At 34.9% G+C, this 24,423-nt stretch overlaps 1 protein-coding gene and 1 long non-coding RNA gene across 4 annotated transcripts in view; both read right to left on the bottom strand.

Moving 5' to 3' along the window:
- Positions 1-24,423, bottom strand: part of LOC142985072 (uncharacterized) — an 82,291-nt gene that overhangs the window by 10,806 nt on the left and 47,062 nt on the right. For all 3 annotated transcript variants that reach the window (XM_076132995.1, XM_076132997.1, XM_076132996.1), the window contains 9 exons: positions 18,763-18,874; positions 17,150-17,303; positions 7,371-7,473; positions 6,693-6,857; positions 5,914-5,986; positions 5,515-5,586; positions 5,141-5,171; positions 4,408-4,561; positions 449-583 (listed from right to left, as the gene is read on the bottom strand). In XM_076132995.1, the coding sequence (XP_075989110.1) occupies positions 449-583; positions 4,408-4,561; positions 5,141-5,171; positions 5,515-5,586; positions 5,914-5,986; positions 6,693-6,857; positions 7,371-7,473; positions 17,150-17,303; positions 18,763-18,874 (999 nt within the window). The remainder of the gene's footprint in view (positions 1-448; positions 584-4,407; positions 4,562-5,140; positions 5,172-5,514; positions 5,587-5,913; positions 5,987-6,692; positions 6,858-7,370; positions 7,474-17,149; positions 17,304-18,762; positions 18,875-24,423) is intronic.
- LOC142985243 (uncharacterized) lies at positions 8,890-15,784 on the bottom strand. The gene is made up of 2 exons (XR_012960193.1): positions 15,555-15,784; positions 8,890-10,253 (listed from the first exon to the last, which is right to left on the bottom strand). It is a non-coding gene; the product is annotated as an uncharacterized LOC142985243 (long non-coding RNA).

Raw genomic sequence — 24,423 nt, 5'->3', positions numbered from 1 at the left:
CCCTCCCTCAATATGGGAGGACATCTTTGTTCAGCAGTGGGACATTATAGGACTAATTTTTATTTTTTTTATGTTGAACAAAAATGTTTTAGTACCCATAAATAATAACAGTTTAAAGTACAAATTATTAATCTAATTTGATTATGATAAAAATTAGTTCTAAGGATAGGATAGGAAAATATAAAATCCTATGATTTTGATGAAAAAAAAAAATGTGTTACATAATGGTATCTTACTAATCAACATAGTGTAAGCTCTGCTTACCCCCGGTTTCTGTGGTACATTTTATAAAAAAAAGCTACCAAATTGATAAACTACCGCTAAATGTACTCAGAAACCGGGCATTAGTCATGCAGTGTTTTGTCTTCACTCATAATTATACAGTTTCAACATTTGTAAGTGACAAAACACTGTATGACAATAATAAAAATATATAAAAGATACATACACTCACGCCTCTGCGCCATAGACAGCTGTGCCTTAGCGAGTTCCACTCTGAGCTCAGTGGCAGCGGTGGCGGCAGCCGACAGTGCAGACGATGACGCCACGCTGCCACGGCCTGCGCTCTCATTCGATTCCTCGTCTGAAACATTTTTATATACATGTTAGTAGTGAAAAAGTTTTATGACATTTTTGGGAGAAAATAAGTGTGTTTTTCATAGAAATTCGTGACTTTTATAACATAGGGGGTAGGCAGAGACTAAGATAAAAAAGTTATACCTAATTAGTTAAATAATAAAAAAGTTTTATCATGATTATTAGGTATGATGAAATAAATGTTGACCATTTGTAGATTTGATTGTCTTTGATTATAAATTTTGTCTACATACTTTCTTCCATTGTGTTAGGCAGATATTGAAGAGCTTAAAATGGTAGTTTTATCTCGATTTATGATGGAATAAAATATTGACTAATTATGTGGGTAGGTACAGTCAGCTCCAAAAGTCGCTTAACAACTTCATGTTTTCAAAACCTCTTTTTTACGAAATTTTAATTAAAACCTGAACAAAATGTGGTGGAATTATTCGCAAATAATCATTTCCATCAATTTCAAGTGTTTTTTCGATGGAATAATATTCGAGATTCAGAATATAGGGTTAGGAAAAATGTTATGTATACTGCGACTTTTGAAGCTGACTGTACCTATCTTAAAGTCAATTTGAATAAATTTAAGGATATTAATTAACACAATGTAGTTATTAAGAACCTAATAATTATGTAGATGGCGTATAAACGGTTGATGTTTTTGCCATAAATTTTCTAAAAACACTTTTGAAATATCCTAATTATTTGTAACAACAATTTTAATCATGTTCTATTCTCAAAATGTTTTTTTAAGTAAAGATTATTTAACTGATCAGTAACTTTAAATTCAATAACACAGTTCTAATTCTAAGATATCATATTTATTCAATCAGTTTTTTAAACACATATATTATGATTTTAAAAAATCAGTAATTATAAATACCTACCTACGTAACTAACGTAACAAAAAAAATATCACTTTTTTACACCAACGCGAAATTATATTTAAAATAATAATCCTAATAAATACATGCAAATAAAGTATAATAAATATACCTTAAAAAGCTCCATTTTAAAAAACAACTTACTAAAACTATCGCGACAAATTCTTCTACTCGTATAACTACAGTCAAAGGTTGATTGGCCTCTTGCCGCCATGTTGAAATCAGCTGTCAAAAGTTCCCGCGCTCGCGACAATTTTTCTACAATATTTTGTCGCCCGAACTCCCAGTCTGTGAAATTACCCCTTTTTTGCTTTAAATTTTGATTTTTTGTCTCTTTTACACGTGATAATGAATACTTACATGAATTTTGATGATGTTTAATTTTATTTCGGATGATTTTTATACAGGTTTTTAAACGTAAAGGCGATATGAAAACTATAGAAAATGTGGTAAAGCATGTTAGTAGATATGTTTTACTCTTCGAAATGATAATTAACATATTATTTATCACGAATAGGGTAGTTAGGTACCTACCTATATTCGAGGCGTCAATAAGTAGGGAAGCTGGGTACACTTGTTCCCTAGGGGACACTTGGTAACCTTGCTGCATGAGTCTACCAAACGTGATACAGTTACTTAGCCTAGCAAAACTTATTTATTTAGAGCAATGTTAACTTTTTGTCATGGTTTTGTTTGGCAGATGACAAAGGTTTACAAACGGTGGCCACGAAAAATTTGTTGTGTTAAAATATTTAATTTACGGTAAGTTTTGATTGAATTTATTTAATATTATGCTATGAAACTACTCCATGAAAATGTTTTTACCTTTTAAGACGTTTACTTTTCTGCAGATCGACGTTACTTAACTTGAAATAAGTGATAAATTGGTTCGCAAAGAAACATGTTTTATAATATCTTTAAGTATGGGTAGACTTGTTCCTTTTTTTTAGGGGTGTTATGATCCCAGGGATCATGTGTCCCCTATTAGGGATCAAATCTACCTTATGTCAAAATTAGCTGACAAATTTAATGACTCTGTTAATATTCGATTTTGTTTTTAGGAAACCATGCCATAAAAAAGAATACCGGTAGATAAAGACAAACTTAAAATAGCTGTAGCTACTGTATTGGCTGGAGGCACACTAAAAGGTACTGAAAAACAATATAGTGTACCTCTTATGACACTAAAACGTTATTATAAACGACAATGAAAAAATACTGACGAAATACAATACCAGCCAAACTATCGAAAATCACAGATTTTTACAGAGGAAGAAGAAATGTGTATAAGCGTAAAGTTCCAATAAACGAAGCTGATTATGATTACAGATCTGATATTTTTATTTTGTACTTAACACTATTCTTTACTTCTACCTATTCAAAAATATATTACTTATTCTTCAGCTCACGGACATATGAAGCTAAATCCATTGTTGTTACCGTGTGTGGGAGACTTGATCCCCAGGGATCAAGTCTCCCAACTGGGAGGAAACAAGTCTCCCATATATAGGGGACACATGGTAACAAGTTACCATATGACATTAAATTAAATTATAACTCCAAATATCACCCAGCCTTGCCCTCTTTCATAGATTTAATAAATAAATAAATTTTGAATATTTTGACCTAAAATAAAACTTAAAACTGTTTATAGCACAAAAGTTAGAGACCAAAATTAAAAGGGGGGATCAACCCTCCCCAGTCTCCCCTAGGTATATGTATAACGGTAAGACGATATGAAAACGATGAAAAAATAGTAAAAAAGCATGTTATTAGGTTATTGCCTTTTTAAATATCTAAATGAGTAAATTTATGAAGAATTGGCTATATCTATATCCAGAAAGCTGTATCTAGCTGTTTTACAGGTAGGCACAAGTCACAGTTCTGAACACACAAGAATTTAAGTAGGTACATTGCTACTTATCAAGTTAGTTTCTTTTTAGTTTATTTTTAAGAAATAAATAGAATATTCACGTTTTAAACCAATTTTAACGAACCCAAAAACGCCACTAAGAATTACAAGATCTTATGTCAAATAAGGGTAGCAAACTAAGGCCCAGCGCAGACCAAGAGGAGCGCAGCGGAGAGGATTTTTTTAACGCACTTGAAAATCAACTTTAAATCAATTAAAATAAAGTGCATAATTGCTTGAACCTGACAAAAAATGCTCGCGCGTTGATTTTCAAGTGCGTTAAAAAAATCCTCTCCGCTGCGCTCCTCTTGGTCTGCGCTGACCCTTAGGCCCAGCGCAGACCAAGAGGAGCGCAGCGGAGAGGATTTTTTTAACGCACTTGAAAATCAACTTTAAATTAAATAAAATAAAGTGCATAATTGCTTGAACCTGACAAAAAATGCTCGCGCGTCCTCGAGGATGCGCGGGTATCCCCGCGCATACTCGAGGACGCGCGAGCATCGTACGAAAAATTTCAATGTTGTTACTGAGTTTAAAGAGAGAGAACGTCATTTTTATTCTTCTTCAGTCAAAAGAGCAATTATAATCATGGCCCAGTCTACCACCGTTGACGAATTTTCACAAAAACTGGCCTGTTTAATGAAGAATGGTAACCTAGAAAGTTTTCCTCGCGCAGGCTCGAGCAGTCGCGAGCATGCTCGAGCATCCGCGAGCCGTAAAGAAAATGCTCGAGGCCGCGCGAGGATTATTCCGGTCTGTCTGCGCTGGGCCTTACGAAACGAATACCTATCCAGTAATTTGAATCGAACACGTCTGTCTACAATCTTCATGACACAAAGCGAACCAACAAAACACATAGTTAATTTTTTTTTACGATAGATGGCGTCGTACTCAAATAACTCTCCTTCTCAATAGCATGGATGACAACAGCACTCAATATATATAAAACTCCTTTCCATCACCGCTAGATGTCGCGTTACTCAATTAATTTCTTCACCGCTAGATGTCGCTGTACTCAACACTCACCAGCGCTATTATCTCCGTCCACCCTCAGTTTGGTGTGCAGAAAGGAGCCGATGTCAGCGGGCGCGTCGGCCCACTCGTCGTCGGACGGGTCCCGGGACGTTGAACCCCGGGAACCCGTCATACCCCAGCCGACTACGCGCTCTGCTGTAATGTCCTGGAAAACGAAAGGGTGAATGAAAAATCAGGGCCTATAGTACAGTTTCGAAATAAAAAACAGATATAGATAATATATGTATAATAGGACACGGGAATTAACGCAGGTTGCGCTCGCCGTGGTCGCAAGGTGCTACCTCGGCGAGTGCAACCTGCGCCAAAATGTAAGGTTTTTCAAGGTAAAATGCGTATTCGCCTTAATTCCCGTATCCTATTATATAAAAAACATGCAACGTGAGAGTTTAATCGTGTTATACTATCTTTCTCGTGGGTCTCTGTGCTGGTTTTAATAAATAAACTTTCTTCATTCTTAGTTTAAAAGTTATAATCGGGTAAAATGCATTCGGTTTCGATTCGGGTTCCATTTGCAGGTCGAATACAGTGCGATTAGGAATTTCCTAATTTATATTAGAATATTTCTCAGTAGTAGTCCGGAGTTTGGTATCGTGCCCGGTATATGACAAGCTCGCCCCCTATTACATGGGACTAAAAGTGTTAATGGCGAAACGTGAGTGTTTCTCATACACATCTGCTTACACCTTCGGGTCAAACAGTATGTATGTATTAAGTTGTTACTTACCAAGTTCCCGTGCTGCCATTCTTCTCGTTCTCTGTAACAAATAATAAATATTCATATTTAACTAGGTATTTAATTATTATAATATAAGTTTCTACAGCAATTTTTTTATGAATTCATACCGTCTATTTGCATAAATAGACCTAATTTCACTTTCATTCGATTAAAAAGAGTGTCCAGGAGTTTGTTGGCAGCTCTTCTCATTGGCACTACCTTCCGAACTGGCGGTAAATTCACTCTCTGTATCATTGACTATCAAGTGTCAGCATTTAACCTAAATTAATAAATGATTTGATTCCATGACTCCTAAGCCATTCATATTTATAAATATTAGACATATTTATATTATTGTTAATTATTATTATAATTATACTTACGATTTAATTAGTTCGTCGTCTGTGTGCTCTGAACGACTGGTCTGTCGCTGTCTTTTAGGACTCGGACTATCTCTGAAATATAACAAAAGAATTAATTCATATTTTAGTTCAAATCTATAAAGCGAAATTATGACACCATTGATCATTTTTGCTCTTCGCATTAAAAATATGTGTTACGTAAGATACTTAACTTTACTTAATATTACATTTTATTTATTCAAAAAGCAAATAAAAATTTAAGTATTCAATCAAAATCTTTAAATCAGAAATGTGCATAAATATTTTAATAATTTTGAGTTTAATCCATATGGACAGGGAAATAACGTTTTCTTTCGCGATCTCAATGCAAGATTATTTTCTTAGTAGCAAAATATATTTGTAACAAAACTTCATACTTACGAATCTGAGTTTTCTCTTTTAACTGGACTACTTTTCTCTTTAATCGGCAGTTTTATTAATGGCGGAGGACCTCCTGAAAAACATAAATATTAATTAGAGCCACTATTGACATGTGCGTGGTAGGCTTAAAGATAAATTCTCTCATTACGGCATTAGATGGTTGTGGGTCTTTATCGCTAAAAGACCCACAACCATCGAAGTTTTAGCCAGTTCTTTTTAGCCCATTGTCCTACTATTGGGCAAGGGTCTTCTCCCGAACGAGGGAGGGTTCAGACCTATAGTCCACCACGCAGCCCAAGAGTGGGTTGGGGACTTTGCATGCCGTCAATTTAAACAAATTTTAGGTATGCAAGGTTTTGTCACTGTGTCTGCATCATATTAAAATACAAAAGTATGTTTGATCCAGGCCCTACGAAAAAAGGTTTTTTCGTATTTTGTGACGTCAAGTCACAAAGTCGTACCTATTATTATAGTATCGTTATTTAAATGTATTCAAAAATGCATTTCATAAAGCGTAGCTTTGTATTTGACTGGTCAACTACGCTATTTTCAAAAGGCGCCCTGTTTTTACACAAGTGATGAAATATGTCGAAAAGTATAATTTTTTTTGTTACAGTCAATCTGGGTAACTTTGATTTGGGAAAAGTTATTTTTAGTTTTGGTTACTTTTATCAATTGTGTAGGTTTCATATGAAAGAATAATCGAAACTAGTTCAAATTCCCACTGTCAATGTGACCCAAATGATTCAAAGTTACCCAGATTGTCTGTATGTAGTTACCATTGACATTAAATCTCTCTGAAGGCTTATGCTCGTCATCCTTCGGTTTCTGTTCGGGTGTTTCCGGCGACGGCTTCGGCGACGCTTGTTTCACCGGCTTAGCTTCTACTGCAGGCGGCTTCTCTATCGGCTTGGGCTCGGCTGGGGTCGCTGTGGCTACTATACCTGAAAAATAGACGTATTAATTTAGATTTTATTTAAAAACAAAATAGTATAATGTATAAATAGTTCATTGAATGGCTTAGTAAAATTTCTACGTGTAACAACACAATATATTGTTGTCACATTTGGGAATCAAACTCGAAAGTTGGGCGTTTATCTATTCAATAGCGTTTAAACTCATATACACATGACAGTTTGAATAGATAGACTGCCGCTAAATGTAGGCTCATTTAGCTCGGGATCGGGATATAGCATCGTAATCTTGCTTTCTTCACATTAATAATATTAGGTCAGGGAAAAAGTCTTTTCGCATTATAGTATGTATGAACTTGTAATAAAATCTCTTTGGCTTCAAGAATCACTAATGAGTACACGGTTCATTAGGTTTCTTTCAGTGAGCTCGTGAGGTACTCAAATATCGAGCTTTTTTGTGTAGAGAAAAGATACTAAAATGCGAAAAGACTTTTTCTCCGACCTAATATCATAAACAACTTCAAAATCTGTTTGTAAACATACCAGCTTCACAATCAGGCGGTTCATCCTTGTTGTTCCACCGTATATCCGTGAGACCCTTGATGCGGAGCTCCTCCGCCGTCTTCAGCAGGCTCGCCAGCTGACTCTGAAACATAAATAAACATAAATATTATACACGGTCATCATGCAACAAAAGCGCAGCTTAAACGAGTACTGTAAGTCTGTAACTAGACACAACTTATTATATTTATACTGTAGATCAGTGGTTCCCAACCAGTGGTCCGTGGAAGTCAAAATATGGCCCGCTAATGATTTTAAAATTAAACATTTTCAGGTTGATTATTACATTTTATTTTTAATATACTTGCGAAGTGGTCCCTGCTAGCAACAGTAATATAAAAGTGGTCCCGGACTAAGAAAAGGTTGGGAACCCCTGCTGTAGATCGTACAGTCTCGAACTTTTCTTATTTTTTTATCGTATAGTTAATGTTCAATCCACTATAGATTGGCTACGCCAAGACAGGAGAGCGTAACTAGCTATGAGCGAATAATTTAAAGTAAAATTGTTTGTGAAAAAATTGTATGAATTCTCTAAAGATTTGCAATTCGGTTGTAAGTATTATTTTTTAAGTTTATAGACAGCTACTGCCATCTAGCGTTAACTATGCAATTATTGACAACGCAGGCAGCAGATTAGATGACATGTTCGATTATTTAATAGATGGCGCTGTTAGTTTAAAAAAATATACTGTTTTAATTATTTCAGAAGTACTACGTTATAAAATCGTATTTTAATCATTATTATCGCGAACTGCAGTCCTACTATCTTATTAAATTGTCATTAAGAAGGAATAAAAGGTATTTATTAGCGCCAAACTTAGCGTAGCTACAAAAAACTGTAATAGATGGCGTTACATGTCATCATTTTTCGAAAACTAGTCGAGAAAATGTTTGCCGTTTGGACGAATTTTTGCAAATCAATGAAATTGTTTGTTGTGATACTTGTTGCCTAGTTACAAATTAATATCATAATAAATAGTTTATTAACCTCAAAATGATCGTAGATTCGAATAGGCCTAGCAGGTATCTAACCTACCTAATTAATTTACGCGAAAGTTTAGCCCCTATTTCGACTAAAATATGGCTGGTAGGTATGTATATTCGGGCCTCGGCCGATACAAACAAATTCGTAAAACGTCATTATCAACATAATCATAGATGTGTGTAATAATAATATGTATTGTAATAAAAGAAACACAAGATTAGTTTGGTTAGGAATTATGGCGCGAAAAAGTTGATTTATTTATTAGTTCCTATTTCGATGTTTTCTTTCGTTCGGCTAACTTCGGTAAAGTTCGGAATTACGAACAATGTGATAGCACTTTCGAGGGATATTTATAGAGTTGTTGATACCTTTGTTGTGAACTTTAACAAAACATATTTTTTGCCAATTCCATAAATAATATTTTTTTATATTTTTGATAAAATATGTACCTACTGGATATCTGAAATAAAAGGCTACATGACAATTGTTTTAAGTTTTATCAAAAAAAGGTAATGATTAAAAATCAACTCAAATCAACTTTTATTTAACAAAATCAACTAAAATGACACTCTTATGACACATTGAAAATAAATTTAACATAACATATTGCTTATCTTACGCTTAGTAACACTTACAAGACTATAGAATATAATTTATACTATAGCACAGAAACGCTTCAGTTACAATACTATTTAAAACTTTGGTTTTTAGCCTTATGCAAGAACTTATATTATAATAACTATAAAACTAACTGTGTTTAGATTCATACGCAGATTACTTCACTCTCGTAATAAGCGTGAAGTTAGTTACATACCACGTTCCTCATATGTGGCTATCGTAACAAAAAAAATAACAAATCAAATTTTCACATTCAAACTAAAAAAACTCTTCTGTTTTACATTATGATTAATAAAACTATAATATTTCAATCAAATTTTTTGCCATTTGTGTATTTTCCACTACGCTATTTACCCCCAGTTTCTTAGTACATTTAGCGGTAGTTTATCTATTCGATAGCGTTTTTTTATATGAGTTTTAACGCTTTTGAATAGATAAACTACCGCTAAATATACCTCAGAAACCGGGGTTTAAAAGGCTAAATCAGACAATCATTATATCAGGAGTTTTAACAAAAACAACAGTATCTTTATAACACGTAAAAAATTACTCCGGCAGTCAAAACTGCCGGTTTTATTCGTCACTGAATAAAATGCTGATAATAATATTTGCAGTTCGTCGCCGCGTTTTTAATATACAAATCGTAATACGCGTCTTGTGATTCTTCAACAGGCTGGGGCGTTTCGGCCGCCATATCGATAGCCGAAGTGTCTGATTTAGGTAACGTAGAATATATACTGTAATTAGCATCATTTTCACTTGTTTTTGGTTTTAAATTAGATTTTGGTGAAGTTTTTCTTTTGCGCTTTCTTGAGTATGTTTCTAGGACTTTTGGTTTACGTATAATTGGTTCATCATGTATTTCAATATCCGGTATCTCTTCAGCTTCCGTTTTGACTTGTAAATCTTCATTTTCGGTAGTAACTGTATCAACTTCTGTCACATTTTTGACTGGTACATCGCAAATTTCTGTAGAAACCGTGTCTATATTATCATTTTCAGGGATTTCTTGTTTAATACTCATATTTTCTTCGTCATTTTTGTCATTAATTTTCGTTTTTACGACGTTTTTGCTCGTTTTCGGTAAAGCTTGGCTCAGTATATAGTGTACGCTGTCGATACTAAGGCCTGTGGCGTCGCAGACTCGGTCAATAACGTTAGTAAAGTAACCATTGCCTACTGACTTGAACTGTTCAGATTCTTGTAGAAAGTACATATGGATGTGGTGTACTATGTCCCTTACAAGCCTGGATGGACGCATTCTGAAATATTAATAGTAATATTATATGTTTATTTGTTTAGTGATTGTGTAAATAATAAATCGCAAGGCCTGCAATAAGATGGTTGGGCGATATCGTGAAATGTGTAAAACTGCAATTGATGAGACAAGCGCAGGGTTGCAAAAATTGGCGTTCAGAAGGGCGGGCTTATACTCAACAGTGGGTAGGATAATATATTTAGTTATTGTTTATTAATAAGTGCAACAATGCAGTGCAATGACCTTTAAGCCCCAAGCATATGCAAGCTGTCTGCCAGTGTAATAAATTAATATAAGCGTAATAATATTATTATGAGCAAAAATTTTTGTTCAAGGATCAGCGATTCTTTAAAAGAAATGTTATATAATTCATGTTTTAAAGCCATAATAACGAAACTTAAATGTAGGAAAATTGTTTGTTAGAACCTTATCTCTCTCTTTGCACAATTTAAGATACATAGTAGTAAAGATAATCTTATATTAGTTCAAAAATATCCCTTACGTATTAAAAATATCGATTTCACAGTTATAAAAAATTGTTATTGTGGTGAACCTAAACTCCACCTAAACTCCTTCTACTCTATGGTAGATGCCATATATTAATCATATAACGATTTGGCATTCTCTGTCAATAAATATATCAAACACGTAATGCTCGTATTTTATTAATACATAATATTGGCGACGAGGAAAAACTGAACCTAAATGGAAAAGCTACGTAAAAAACGGAGCACCCTACGTGGGATGCTCACCAGACTCGATACCTACATCGAGCAGAGGGCGACGATGTCTGACGAGGACATCACCGCTCGCTCCGCAGCCTTGAAGGACACCATAACAGCACTGCGAGAGTTACAAGAGAAGATAGAAAACAAAACCATAGATGATAACGATGAAACAGCGTATTTACACGAACAAAATTACGGCTACGAATTCGAAGAACTTCACACTATTTTAGTATCAAAACTTTTAACAAAAAAAACCATTATTCAAGGTCAGCGACAGGAAGACCAACATAGAATATACCAATACCATAAGATTATACCAAAAATACAATTTAATCCTTTACATGAATCAGAAACGTTCAATAACTTTAAAAAACGTCTGGAAGTGTACTTTAGACTTAATGAAATTACTGAGCCCCACATGAAGACAAATATTCTTCTGTCTACATTATCACCAGAACTCCATGAAAAATTATGTGATTTAATAGCACCAGACGAACCATTGAATAAGACATTTAACGAAATTACTGAAACACTTGACGACTACTTAGACCCAAAACCTAGCAAATGGGTTCTACAACATAAATTTATATCGAGAACTCAAAAATCGGATGAAACAGTAGCGCAATACGCCGCAGATTTAAAAAAGCTCACTACCAACTGCGAATTTAAATGTCAACACTGCCAGAAAAACATTTCAGAAAGCTTTTTATCTCTTCAACTCATAAGAGGATTGAAAGATAGCGACGCACGTACAAAAATTTTACAAGACCGAACAGTATGTACATTTAAACACCTGACACAGATTGCAACATCTATTGAAATGAGTAAAGCAGAAAATACATCAATGCTTCCGAATGAACAACCAAGTAGTGACAATATCAATAAAATTTCCACTGATTCCTACAATAATTCAAAAAAATCTCCTTTTAGAGGAATCACACCAAGAGATTTAAAAGGGAAATGTTTCCGCTGTGGTTTAAATCACGAAACCAAGAAATGTAGCGCTATAAACATAACATGCTATAAATGCAAGAAGGTCGGACACTTAGCTAGTGTGTGTCTACAACGGCGCTCAGATGCGAAGCCCAGTAAGACTACACCGGATATAAATCAATTAAACGACTCAGCGATAAGCGATGATGATGAATGGAATGATATTAATGTTATATCTGGTGAAACATCCGAAAAATACATGATAACGGTACACATTGAACATGCTAAGATAAAAATGGAATTTGACACTGGAGCCACACTTACTTCTATGTCATTACGAGACTACAGAAAATTGAAAATCGGCAAAAGAATCTTTAAAACTAATATAAAACTCAAAACATATACCGGCGAAGTAATCGAACCTGCAGGTGTTGCATACGTTCAATGCAGATGCCAAGGAAAAGAATTCCACGGTAAATTATACCTCATCAACAACAACGTTGACCCCGTTTTTGGCCGGAGTTGGATGAAAGAACTCGAAACTCTAAATTTAGCAGATATAAAAACTTTACAGCAATCAGAAAATCTAGAATTAGACCAGCTTTTGGAACTTTACAAGACATCAGTATTTCGATCCGACTTAGGCGAAATACCCAATTACAGAGGACACCTAAATCTACAAGAAAACACAAGACCAATTTTTATCAAACCACGTAGAATACCGTACGCTTTAAAAACCAAAGTGGATGAAGAGATCGAGCGACTATGCAAACAGGGTGTCATCACGAAAGTCGACCACTCTGATTGGGGTACTCCAGTGGTACCAGTTGTCAAACCGAATGGGAGTATCCGATTGTGCGCTGATTATAAAGTTACACTAAATAAAGTCATACAAGATGAACAATATCCAATACCTATGATAGAAGATATATTTGCAGAGATGAACGGAGGTAAACTATTCTGTACACTCGACATCACCCAGGCATATCTCAACATGACAATGGATGAAGAAAGCGCAATGCTACAAACACTAAGTACGCATCGAGGCACTTTTAAGGTGAACCGCCTAATGTTCGGCGTTAAGGTCGCGCCGAGCCTTTGGCAGAAATTTATGGATAAACTCCTTCAAGATCTCGAAGGTGTAAAATGTTTCTTTGATGACATCATCATTCAAGGCATCAACAAAGAACAATTACTACAGAGACTTAAGCTCGTGTTAGACAAACTAAAAGAAAGTAACCTACGAGTAAACAAAAATAAGTGCCACTTTTTCAAAACAAGCATCGACTATTTGGGACACACTATCGACAAAGAAGGTCTACACAAAAACAGAGAAAAGATTAACGCAATAATTAAAACAGAACGCCCAGTCAACACCGCAGAATTGAGGACATTTCTTGGAATGGCAAATTTTTACAACAAATTTATACCCAACCTATCATCGATCACGAATCCACTGAACAACTTACTCAAGAAAGAATCTAGTTTTCGATGGTCTACAGAATGCGAACAGAGCTTTATACACATTAAAAAAGAAATTCTAAGCGAAAGAGTACTTATACATTTTGATCCCAAGAGGCCCTTGGTTCTTGCAACAGACGCATCTCCACTGGGAATCGGAGCAGTACTGTCACATAGACTCCCAGATGGATCAGAAAGACCGATAGCATTCGCTTCCAGAACACTATCGGATAGCGAGAAGAAGTACAGCCAAATTGACAAAGAAGCTACTGCCATATACTGGGGATTGAAGAAGTTCTTTTATTATTGTTACGGTAGAAAATTTATCCTAGTGACAGACCATAAACCACTGACAATAATTTTCCACCCACATCAAACGTTACCAGCAATGAGTACAATGCGATTATTCCACTACGCTCATTTCTTATCTGGATTTGACTACAACATTGAATACAGAACTTCGCCTAACAACTCAAATGCAGATTACCTATCCAGGTTCCCAGTAGAAAACACAAAGGCAAACAAAATGGACCAGAATTACAGCTTTCAACTTCAACAAATACATACCATTGATGTCAACCCAAATATCATAGCGAAAGAGACAAGTATTGATTCCGATTATACACCATTAGTACTCGCATTACAAACTGGCCGATCACTTAAAACGCTCGGTTACAATGATAATGAATTTACTTTACAAGATGGATGTATACTAAGAGGAACGCGAGTCTTAATCCCAAAAACATTACGCGAACGAGTGCTGGACGAACTACACCTCGGTCACCCGGGCATTGTAAAAATGAAGCTACTGGCCCGCAGTTTTGTATACTGGAAAGGAATTGACAATGATATCGAAACAAAAGTTAAGTCCTGTAGAACATGTAGATTACAACAAAATGAACCAGAGAAAGCACCACTACACCACTGGGAACACCCAAAGGGCCCCTGGCAAAGGCTTCATATTGATTTTGCCGGACCTGTTTACGGATACTATCTTTTAATAGTTGTAGACGCATTTTCGAAATGGACAGAGATTATACCTACTAAATCAACGACAAGCTCTTGGTGCATCCAAAAATTGAAAGAACTATTTTGCACCTATGGAACACCTCTACTCCTTGTCTCAGACAATGGCCGACAATTCGTATCGGGAGAGTTCGAAAAATTTCTAAAAGACTGTATGATTTCGCACAAAACCTCTGCTCCATACCACCCTGCAACCAATGGACAAGCTGAACGATACGTACAAACAGTCAAGAGAATCTTACGAAGCTTAGAGGGAGAAAGGGGTAATCTTCAAGAGAAACTTGTCATGGTAAAAACTCGCCTCAGACGGACACCAAACTTGAATGGTCAGACACCTTATCAGTTAATGTTTGGAAGAGAAGTTCGAACAGCATTACACTGCATGTTTAGAAACACCCATAAAAAAACTACATCAAAACATCAAGAGATCAAGGTCAGACAGTTGGAAGTCGGCGAACGAGTACAGGCCCGTGACTACACGAGTGCTAAGCACCATTGGCAGTTTGGTACTATCACAAGACGTCTAGGCCGACTTCATTATGAGATCCGCACCGACAACGGCGATGTCTGGCGCCGACACCTCAACCAGGTGTTGGCTGCATCTTATATTCAGCAGAACAGCTAAGAGGTTAGGAGGGGAGAAATGTGGTGAACCTAAACTCCACCTAAACTCCTTCTACTCTATGGTAGATGCCATATATTAATCATATAACGATTTGGCATTCTCTGTCAATAAATATATCAAACACGTAATGCTCGTATTTTATTAATACATAATAGTTATAAATATATTTAAAACAATTTTTACATTAAATTCATTTTTAATTTTAATACATTTTTTGTTTTCATATCCAAAATATGTATTTATACTTAATATAAATAAAAAGTTTCGCATTAACTACTCTATATAATTCTAAACTGTAGGTACAACGCGAGCTCTTCCCACCAACTGCAACGAACGAATAACGCAACTCGCGAGCGGAACGAGTGAACGAGATGAGAACAAATTTCCCTATAGAATAAAAGAGAGAGACAGAGTTTTGTTATTGCGCCTGCGATTATTGCCGAACGCATGTTTCGCTTTCGTGTGTGTGCATGTCGATATCGTGGTGTTTATAAATATGAAAATTGTAGATAACAATATGGTTTTTACTTACTTTTTCACTGTTATTTCTTCAAATACACGCAAGTTTTGCAGAAATACTTCACTGGGAATACGATATTTATACTTTTGATGATGTTGTGTTCAAAGTTATTTCAAACACGCTAAACTTACAAGATTTACAGGTCTTTCGTGAAGTAAATGTCCCTTAATAGATAGTAATATTATTACCAAATGCTTTAAACTACTTTTAATCCGGAATTTTACACGGACGAAGCCGCGAAGGTCAATATTATGTCAATTGGAATGACAGTTGGCATGCGGACGCGACGCACTATTGCCATCTAGCGACGACAATGTCAAGTACCGAAATGTCGTTTTTTCAATACAGCTCATTACAGAATAGATGGCGTTACTAGTACTTAACGTGATTATAAAAATATTAAATTATTTTTAAGAATGATAAATTAAATCCTTAAATAAATAACAAAAAGTTTCTAAGTTGTAGTAATTTTATCCCGGTCTTATTTTCACTGCACATGTAATAAAAAACTGTCCTTTGTAAAATAATCAAAATATACTCGTAGCGCCATCTGTCAGTAAATTTTAAGTACTACTTCTAAGCATACCTTTCTTAAGTTACGTGTATAAACGACAAAAGATGGCGTACTGACTTTAATTTTCGTTTATAATCACTAGATAGCATAACTAGTAGATTTTAAACCAAAAAGTAGTATTAAAAAACCTAATTTACGTAACTATGGCATTTATAATCATATTTTTTTTATTAGAACATTTAAATTTCTAGTAATTACAGCGTAATAGTATACATTTACTGCTAAAACTACTATTAACGTACATCTAAAACAATTTCGCAAATAATGACCGCGCAACACGCCCTTTTATATATATAATAATACATACATTTGTTAGTATATAACGTAGCTAGATACTAGAGTAACTATACTAGCTATAACTTAAACCGGGAACTTCGTGACCTAAAATCTAACATACTACTGAAATGACAAAGGAGACTAGTGCAAGATGGCAACATTGTAAAATTCTTCTGTAAAGTTGCCTGTACTTAATACCTTCTAAACTGCTGGACTGATTTGAATTTAATTGTATGAATATATCGATAGCAGTTATTTATAATCTGAAAACTGAACTTTACAGTAGAAGCGTTTAAAGTTTTTGTTTATAGTGAAAAAGCGTAATAGCGTTAGCGTTTAAAGTGAAAAACTTGATAACTTTTGCCATGAAAAGTACGTTTAGTTAGCGTTGTGTAAGATTTGTAACTTCGTTATTTTAGGATATTTCTTGGTGAAAATTTTGTAGTAAGAACATAAAACAAGATATTTTAAGTTATTTGGCGTAAAGAAACAATTTCACCAAAATTTGAGATGTAAATAGCTACCGTTGATAGTTTTAGTAGTTTTCTGTGAAGTTTGAAATTATGATAAGACCCGTTGTAATCGAGATTTCCAAAAAAATCATTGCATGTTGCCCCGTGCTTCGGAGGGCACGTAAAACGTCAGTCCCGGTTGTTGTCTACTAAGATAACAGTCGTTAAGCCACGTCAGAGGCCTTCGGCTTGAACAACTTAGACACTAGGTTGACCACTAACCATACGATATAAGATATACTTACATGATGTACGTTCATTTCGCCAGTGTACATGTAGTCCAGGAGTGCCTTCAGGTGCTTGGGCTCGGCTCCGTCGATGACGAGCACGGGCTCTCCTTGCGCCTCGTGGGCGCCGAGCAGCGCGCCGAGGAGCTCTGAGCATGCTGCCAGCACTACCCTGGAGAAGAACGGGTTATTTCAGTAAACTTACTCATATTATAAATGCGAAAGTAACTGTCTGTCTGTTACTCAATCACGCCTAACAACATCGCAACAGAAAGAAATAAAAATAAGTTTTCTAAAAAATTAAAAAAGTATCTACTTAGTAGTTTATAAATATCTATAAACATACATACAAATATACATGTATAAAACACAAGCTACTGAACCATATAATATTACTCTTATACATACAATATAAATACATTTTAATACATAAACTTATAATATATAATCAAAGCTCTTATACAATATATACATATATGTACATCTTAAGTACTGCTATAATTAAATGAGACTCGACCGTGTCCACAGACAAACTGTTCAAACAGTTTTGTGGACCATAAGTATAAGTTTCATGTAAGAAACACTGTTTTAATAATAATAAATAAATAATAATAATAATAAACTACTGAACCAATTTGCATGAAATTTGGTATAGAGATATTTTGATACCCGAGAAAGGACAAGGTTACTTTTTACTCCGGGAAAATTACGCATTCCCATGGGAAAATTCAGGTGGCGGACGAAGTCGTGGGTAAAAGCTAGTTACTTATAACTTTAAAAATCTCTCTCGTTTGGGAGGAGACCCTTGCCCAGCATTGAGACAGTTACCGGTACAAATAAATCTTTAAAACTTTCGCGTTGCATGTTTATTATATGATAGGATATAGGGATTAACGCAAACACACATTTTTTGAGTCAAGCTGCGACGATAGCGAGTTTGATCTGCGCCGAAACGTTAGGCATTTTAAGGTAATATGTTCGCGTTAATTCCCGTATCATATTAAATTAAATAGTAAGATCACTGTTATTGTCGTGTAGGTAGGTACTTTTCCTCAGTTCAGCAGGTCAAATATTGACATTACTGAATCTACCACTAGCTCGAAAAGGGGGTAGAGCCTTATGAGAAGAGCTAGCAAGAAACTCACGGCCACTCTTTTCAATCGCAATAATTGATCATGCGAGGCGCTGCCAACAATCAATGATATAGACTAAGCGTCAATTTAACGTTTTTAAACTCTCGCGACTAGTACACATAATACCTATTATAATGCAACGGGTCTTAAAAGCGATTGAAAATTAAAGGTTTATGTAATTCGATCGAAACGTCGGGTGAACAAATAAGGTGTCCTAACCTTTAATTTTGACCCGTTACATTACAGTCAATTTGGGTAACTTTGAATCATTTGGGTAACATGGACAGTGGGAATTTGAACTAGTTTCGATTATTTTTTCATATGAAACCAACACAATTGATACAGGATTATTTTAGTTCTGCAAACTTTTATCAATTGTGTTGGTTTCATATGAAAAAATAATCGAAACTAGTTCAAATTCCCACTGTCAATGTTACCCAAATGATTCAAAGTTACCCAAGTTGATTGTATATTAAACGTCAATTTGTTGTTATTTACCTGTGAGCTCTCAACGACACTCCTCGGATGTTCTGCGGCTCCACTGTGTCTTTGCCGGCGACTTGCGTCGCGAAGCTCGGCGAACAGTACAGCGTTACGTCGCAGAACCGTTCTAGAACAAAAAGAGAACAATATTGAATGGTACAGAAGATTTAATACGACCGTCTTTTGAGTAGTACTAGTAACCGGCGGTCCTGTATGACAACACGTATGGATGGGAATGAGGCAAGGGAAGTTTGTAAGGATCGTACCAAGTAAGGACTAAGAAGTAATTCTTTAAAAAATCGGCGTGATTTAATGTATGAATTGATGTTTTGAATTTGTCCACGTGGAAAGATTTCCTAGGATACTAAAATCCTATGTTTTTATACAGATTATAAACTATTTGTGTACCAAATTGCATCAAAATCAGTTTGTCAGTACAAGTAAACTTGCTCTGACATAAAATTGTAATTATAACAGACTGAAACATTATATTACGCACTCATTTGATCCCTCCAAAAATACGAAACTGTGACGTCACTGTCGTATTTATATACTAAAATGTGTTTTTGACATTTCATAAAGAGTATCTGATTTGACTGATAGTCAACTATCCTATTCGTCTCACCCGGTTTCTGAGGTACATTTAGCGGCAGTTTATCTATTCAATAGCGTTAAAACTCATATAAAAAAACGCTATTGAATAGATAAACTACCGCTAAATGTACTCAGGAACCGGGGGTAAGTGACTTAGATACCAAATAGTCTTACAATATCTCTGTACTTTGTCAACTTAACACACGTATTCCTACCTATAATAGTAGTTGAATACAGTTGAAAGCCAGTACAAATAGGTCGTTATACTGTAGAACGGAAATAGACAAAATCAATAAATGCAAACATAACTGTCGACTGACCGAGAGTCCACTGCAACTTGTGACTCATTAATACAGTTTCTGATGTACATTTAGCGGTAGTTTATCTATTTAACTGCACGTTTGGCGCAGTGGTTTAAGCGGTCACCTCGCCGCAACAACCGTAGCGCCGCGTGTGGCGTGTTCGAATCCCACCCGGGACAAATCTTTGTGTGATGAGCACGAGTATTTGTTCTGAGCCTGGATGTTAATGTATCTATATAAGTATGTATTTAGAAGTATATAAGTATGTTTATCAGTTATTTGGTTACCATAGTACAAGCTCTGCTTAGTTTGGAATCAAATGACCGTGTGTAAGTTGTCCAATAATATTTATAATATTATTTATAATTCAATGGCGTTTTTTAAGGATTTCGTACCCAAAGGGTAATACGGGACCTTCGCTTTATAAGCCAAGTCACTGATGTTATACATTCTGAATGTTGTATACCTCCACGAACCTTGCATACAAGACTCTCTACTAAGTTGTTGGACTACCGTTTCTGCTCGCGATTTCGTTGGCATAAAATGATTTTCGATGACATTTCATTTTGACAGTTGTTTTTAAATATTTCCTCTTTATTTATTTGATAACTTTTCCCGCCAATCCTTAATATGTAAAACTTATTGTTGAATCTTGAAATATCTCTATTTGAACTATAAACTGATATTTGTTTCATCAAAATCGGTCGAGTAGTTTCGGAGATATAATCATTATTTCATAAGTAAATGTTAATTTTAATCAGAATCTAGAACTTTCATATTATTAATAGTTAATAAATAATAATGTCAAAGTGCAAAAGATAAAGATTTACCTGTTTTCATTTAATTCAATTTATTATCTTAAAGATAATATTATATTGTTTTTGTATATGTTACTAACCTAAATATTTTAATAATATACTGGTGACGTGAATTGCTGACTATTTTATTTATTAATATTGTCAATACGAAAGTAATTTCGTTTTTAGGGTTACGTACTAAAGGGTAAAACGGGCACTATAACTAAGCCTCCGCTGTCTGTCTGTCTTCAAGCTATATCTTATAAACCGTAATAGCGAAAAAGCTCAAATTTTCACAAATTATGTATTTCCGTTGCCACTATAACAACAAATACTTAAAATTATATGCGCAGGAGTCGCTTTTACTAATCCCGTGCTAGAAAAACGAATGTACGTTATGATGATAAACTAAATATACAAAAAATTACTATTTTGAGGTCAAAAAATGGCCACCCATCCAAAAACAAACCTAGCAAAAGATCCTTAACTTAAAATTCAAACATTCGAAAAACAAAAAAGTAGGTATAAAATTGTCTATGCAAACGAGAAGTAGGCGTTCCAAAGAGGTATTATATCAACCAATCAGAAGCTGGCAATTTTGGCATTGATTTAAACACCTTAGTCTCGCCGTATTAAAAAGTTGAATATTTAAAAATAAAAAACCTGTTTTTTAGTTTCACGGTCAATTCGGAATTTATAAAATTTTGAATGTAAATTTTATTTTGCGTCATTGTCTAGTATACATACACATAATATCACGGCTTTTATAGCCAGGGATAGGGTTGTTGCCAAAAGGCTGGGATTTCCGGGATTGTCCCGGAATTATTTCGTGATGTCCCGTGTCAAATAATTTCATTTTGCTGACCAGGAATTAAAAAATACTATTTATTTACAATTAAGTTACGTCGATATTTTTGGCCAAAAAGGCTAGCATTATTCTTAACTAAAGATAGTTTATTGAAACAAGCTGCATATCTGCGGTTACCTGTCAGTATCTATTTGATACTTAGTAGATTAAAAATAAATAATGAATATTATATCACACCCGACCCGACCCGCGACTTCGTCTGCGTGGAAATAAGTTTTCCCGTTTTAAAAATATTGCTTTCTTCATTAACCCCCCGTTTCTGAGGTACATTTAGCGGTAGTTTATCTATTCAATAGCGTTTTTTATATGAGTTTTAACCCTATTGAATAGATAAACTACCGCTAAATGTACCTCAGAAACAGGGGGTCAATAGACTAAAATTTATATTGTTCAATTCGAACCAGTAGTTCCTGAGATTAGCGCGCTCAAACAAACAAACTCTTTAGCTTTATAATATTAGTATAGATGGATTATATTTGCGGTTAAGTCACGTTGGATAAAACCTTGGAATGCTTCCGCAAGATCTAAGCTTAGAATCACTATACATGCCGAACAACTTGAACTATTTCACTACATTATATAAATAAAATAAATTTAACCCATTAATGTCCCACTGCTGGGCAAGGCTCTCCTCCCGGAGTAAAGGAGGGGTTAGGACTTGAGTAACGATGATTTCTTTCACCGTTGGAACAATCATTTGGAAAAGACATTGGTCACTAAGTCATTGATAAACGATTAAGGATAATCTATACTCATCTATACTAATCTATACTAATATAATAAAGCTGAAGAGTTTGTTTGTTTGTTTGAACGCGCTAATCTCAAGAACTACTGATCCGATTTGAAAAATTATTTCAGTGTTAGATAGCCCATTTATCGAGGAAGGCTATAGGCTATATATCATCACGCTACAACCAATAGGAGCAGAGTACCAGTAAAAAATGTTACAAAAACGGGGAAAGAGAGAATGGGTATTCTCTCAGTGACGCAAGCGAAGTTGCGCGGGTCAGCTAGTCAATTATATGAGTGACTGACTGACTGACTGATGAACAACGCACAGCCGATACCACTGAGCGTAGAAACTTGACATTTTATATGAAGATTCCGTGAGGTAGAGTAGAAGAGCACGAAGAGATTTTTGAAACTTTACATTATAAGTATTGTTGATGTAGGATTTCCAGTAAATAAATGATCAATAGCAGAATCCTGGGAATCGTACCCGTTACCTCGTGGTTAGCAGTCAGGTGCACTACCGACCGTGTGACATAGGCAGTTAAATAAATACTTAATTAGTTAGTAAAAACTGGTTAGATATAAATAGACTCTGCGTATTGTATTGTACGAGGTCGTATTTCGCAATTTTTAACTAGTATTCACACGATAAGTAATTATTATGTATTTATATACTTAATAATATTTTATATTCATTGGTTTCATGAATAAATCATTTTGAAAATATATCTTACTAATATTATAAAAGCGAAAGTATTTGTGGATAGATGTTTGAAAATCTTACGTCAAACCTACTGGACGGTTTTTGATAAAAGATCATTCAGTATCCATACGTTTTTGGGCCATTTATAAAGTGTCGGAAAACAAAAAAATGGCATATATCGATAGAACTAGCCATTTAGACCAATTGTTATGGCACAGAAGTTGTAGGATCGCTTTGAACCAAGAGGTTAACATAAAATAATCTATACTAATATTATAAAGCTGAAGTTTGTTTTTTTGTTTGATTGTTTGTTTGTTTGTTTGAACGCGCTAATCTCAGAAACTACTGGTCAGATTTGAAAAATTCTTTCAGTGTTAGATAGCCCATTTATTGAGGAAGGTTATAGGCTATATATCATCACGCTACGACCAGTAGGAGCAGAGTACCAGTAAATATTGTTACAAAAACGTGGAAAAATTTGACCCATTCTCTCTTATGTGACGCAAGCGAAGTTGCGCGGGTCAGCTATGATTGATATTGCTAGAATGAATTATCTCACGTTAGATCGTTATTGTATCATTTTAGACCCAGATTTTTTTCTATAAAACTAGGCGACATCAACATTACATACATACATAAAATCACGCCTTTTCCCATAGGGGTAGGCAGAAACCCAAGAATATACATGAATATAATAAAAAGAAACAAATAAGAGACAATGTAGAGATTATCATAAACTAAAGTTTTTTTTAAGACCTTGGTAACAACTTAACTGCTTAAAAAAAATCTTCGCATGACAACTAAATCTATAGAGCAAACCGGAAAAACCAAATCATTAAATATTTAAAATAATTCCAAAATGATATTAATAACTCGTACGTGGTCACGTTTCCAAAAATAAACGGTTTAAAAAAATAATGTATTATAATTTTATGCGAGATTTTCAAAATACCTGTGGCACGGACCGAAATAGCGCGACTGGTTTCTCGTGGCATAAAAAAACGTTGTCTTTGCTCGCTATAATACTGGTTTGTTTCGAATTTCGATTTTTTTATGTTGTCTACGTTCTTATTTTTGATTTTGAATTTTTTAAATCGTAGACACGAGTTTGTTGTTTTTTCTTTTTGTTTTTTTTTTATTTTGAACTTATGAATAATGCCCATATCAAATCTATAGAAATATGGTTTATAGTCCAACAACATAGTAGAAAGCCTTGTATGAAAGGTTCACTGTAGGCGGAGATATACGAAATCCAAACTTTACTGTTTCAAAAGCGTCTCCTCCTGAAGGAGGGAGGGGTTAGGCCTTGAGTCCACCACCCTGACCAAGTGCAGGTTGGGGACTTTGCATGCCTATCAGAAATATATTAAACAAATTTTAGGCATGCAAGGTTTCATCACGATGTTTTCCTTCACCGTTATAACAAGTGATCATTATTTCTAATACACACATAACTTGGAAAGTTTTTAGTGTGTTGCCTCGGATTCGAACCGTCAACTACTTGCCTGAGAGTAGCCAACTTAAACCACTCAGCTATCACTACCATATCTTATACTATGGTACCTGGTTCAAATTTGGCCAGCCGAAAAATATGGCCACATACCATCATTGAAATATTATAACGCGACCATAAATTGTCGCTATTATCGCATGTATCCTATCGGCATATCTGTTAGCCCT

The sequence above is a fragment of the Anticarsia gemmatalis genome, chromosome 29 (assembly GCF_050436995.1).
Source record: "Anticarsia gemmatalis isolate Benzon Research Colony breed Stoneville strain chromosome 29, ilAntGemm2 primary, whole genome shotgun sequence".
NCBI classification, from domain to species: domain Eukaryota; kingdom Metazoa; phylum Arthropoda; class Insecta; order Lepidoptera; family Erebidae; genus Anticarsia; species Anticarsia gemmatalis.
The sequence above is the reverse complement of the archived record's forward strand: the minus strand, read 5'-3'. Positions and strand labels throughout refer to the sequence as shown.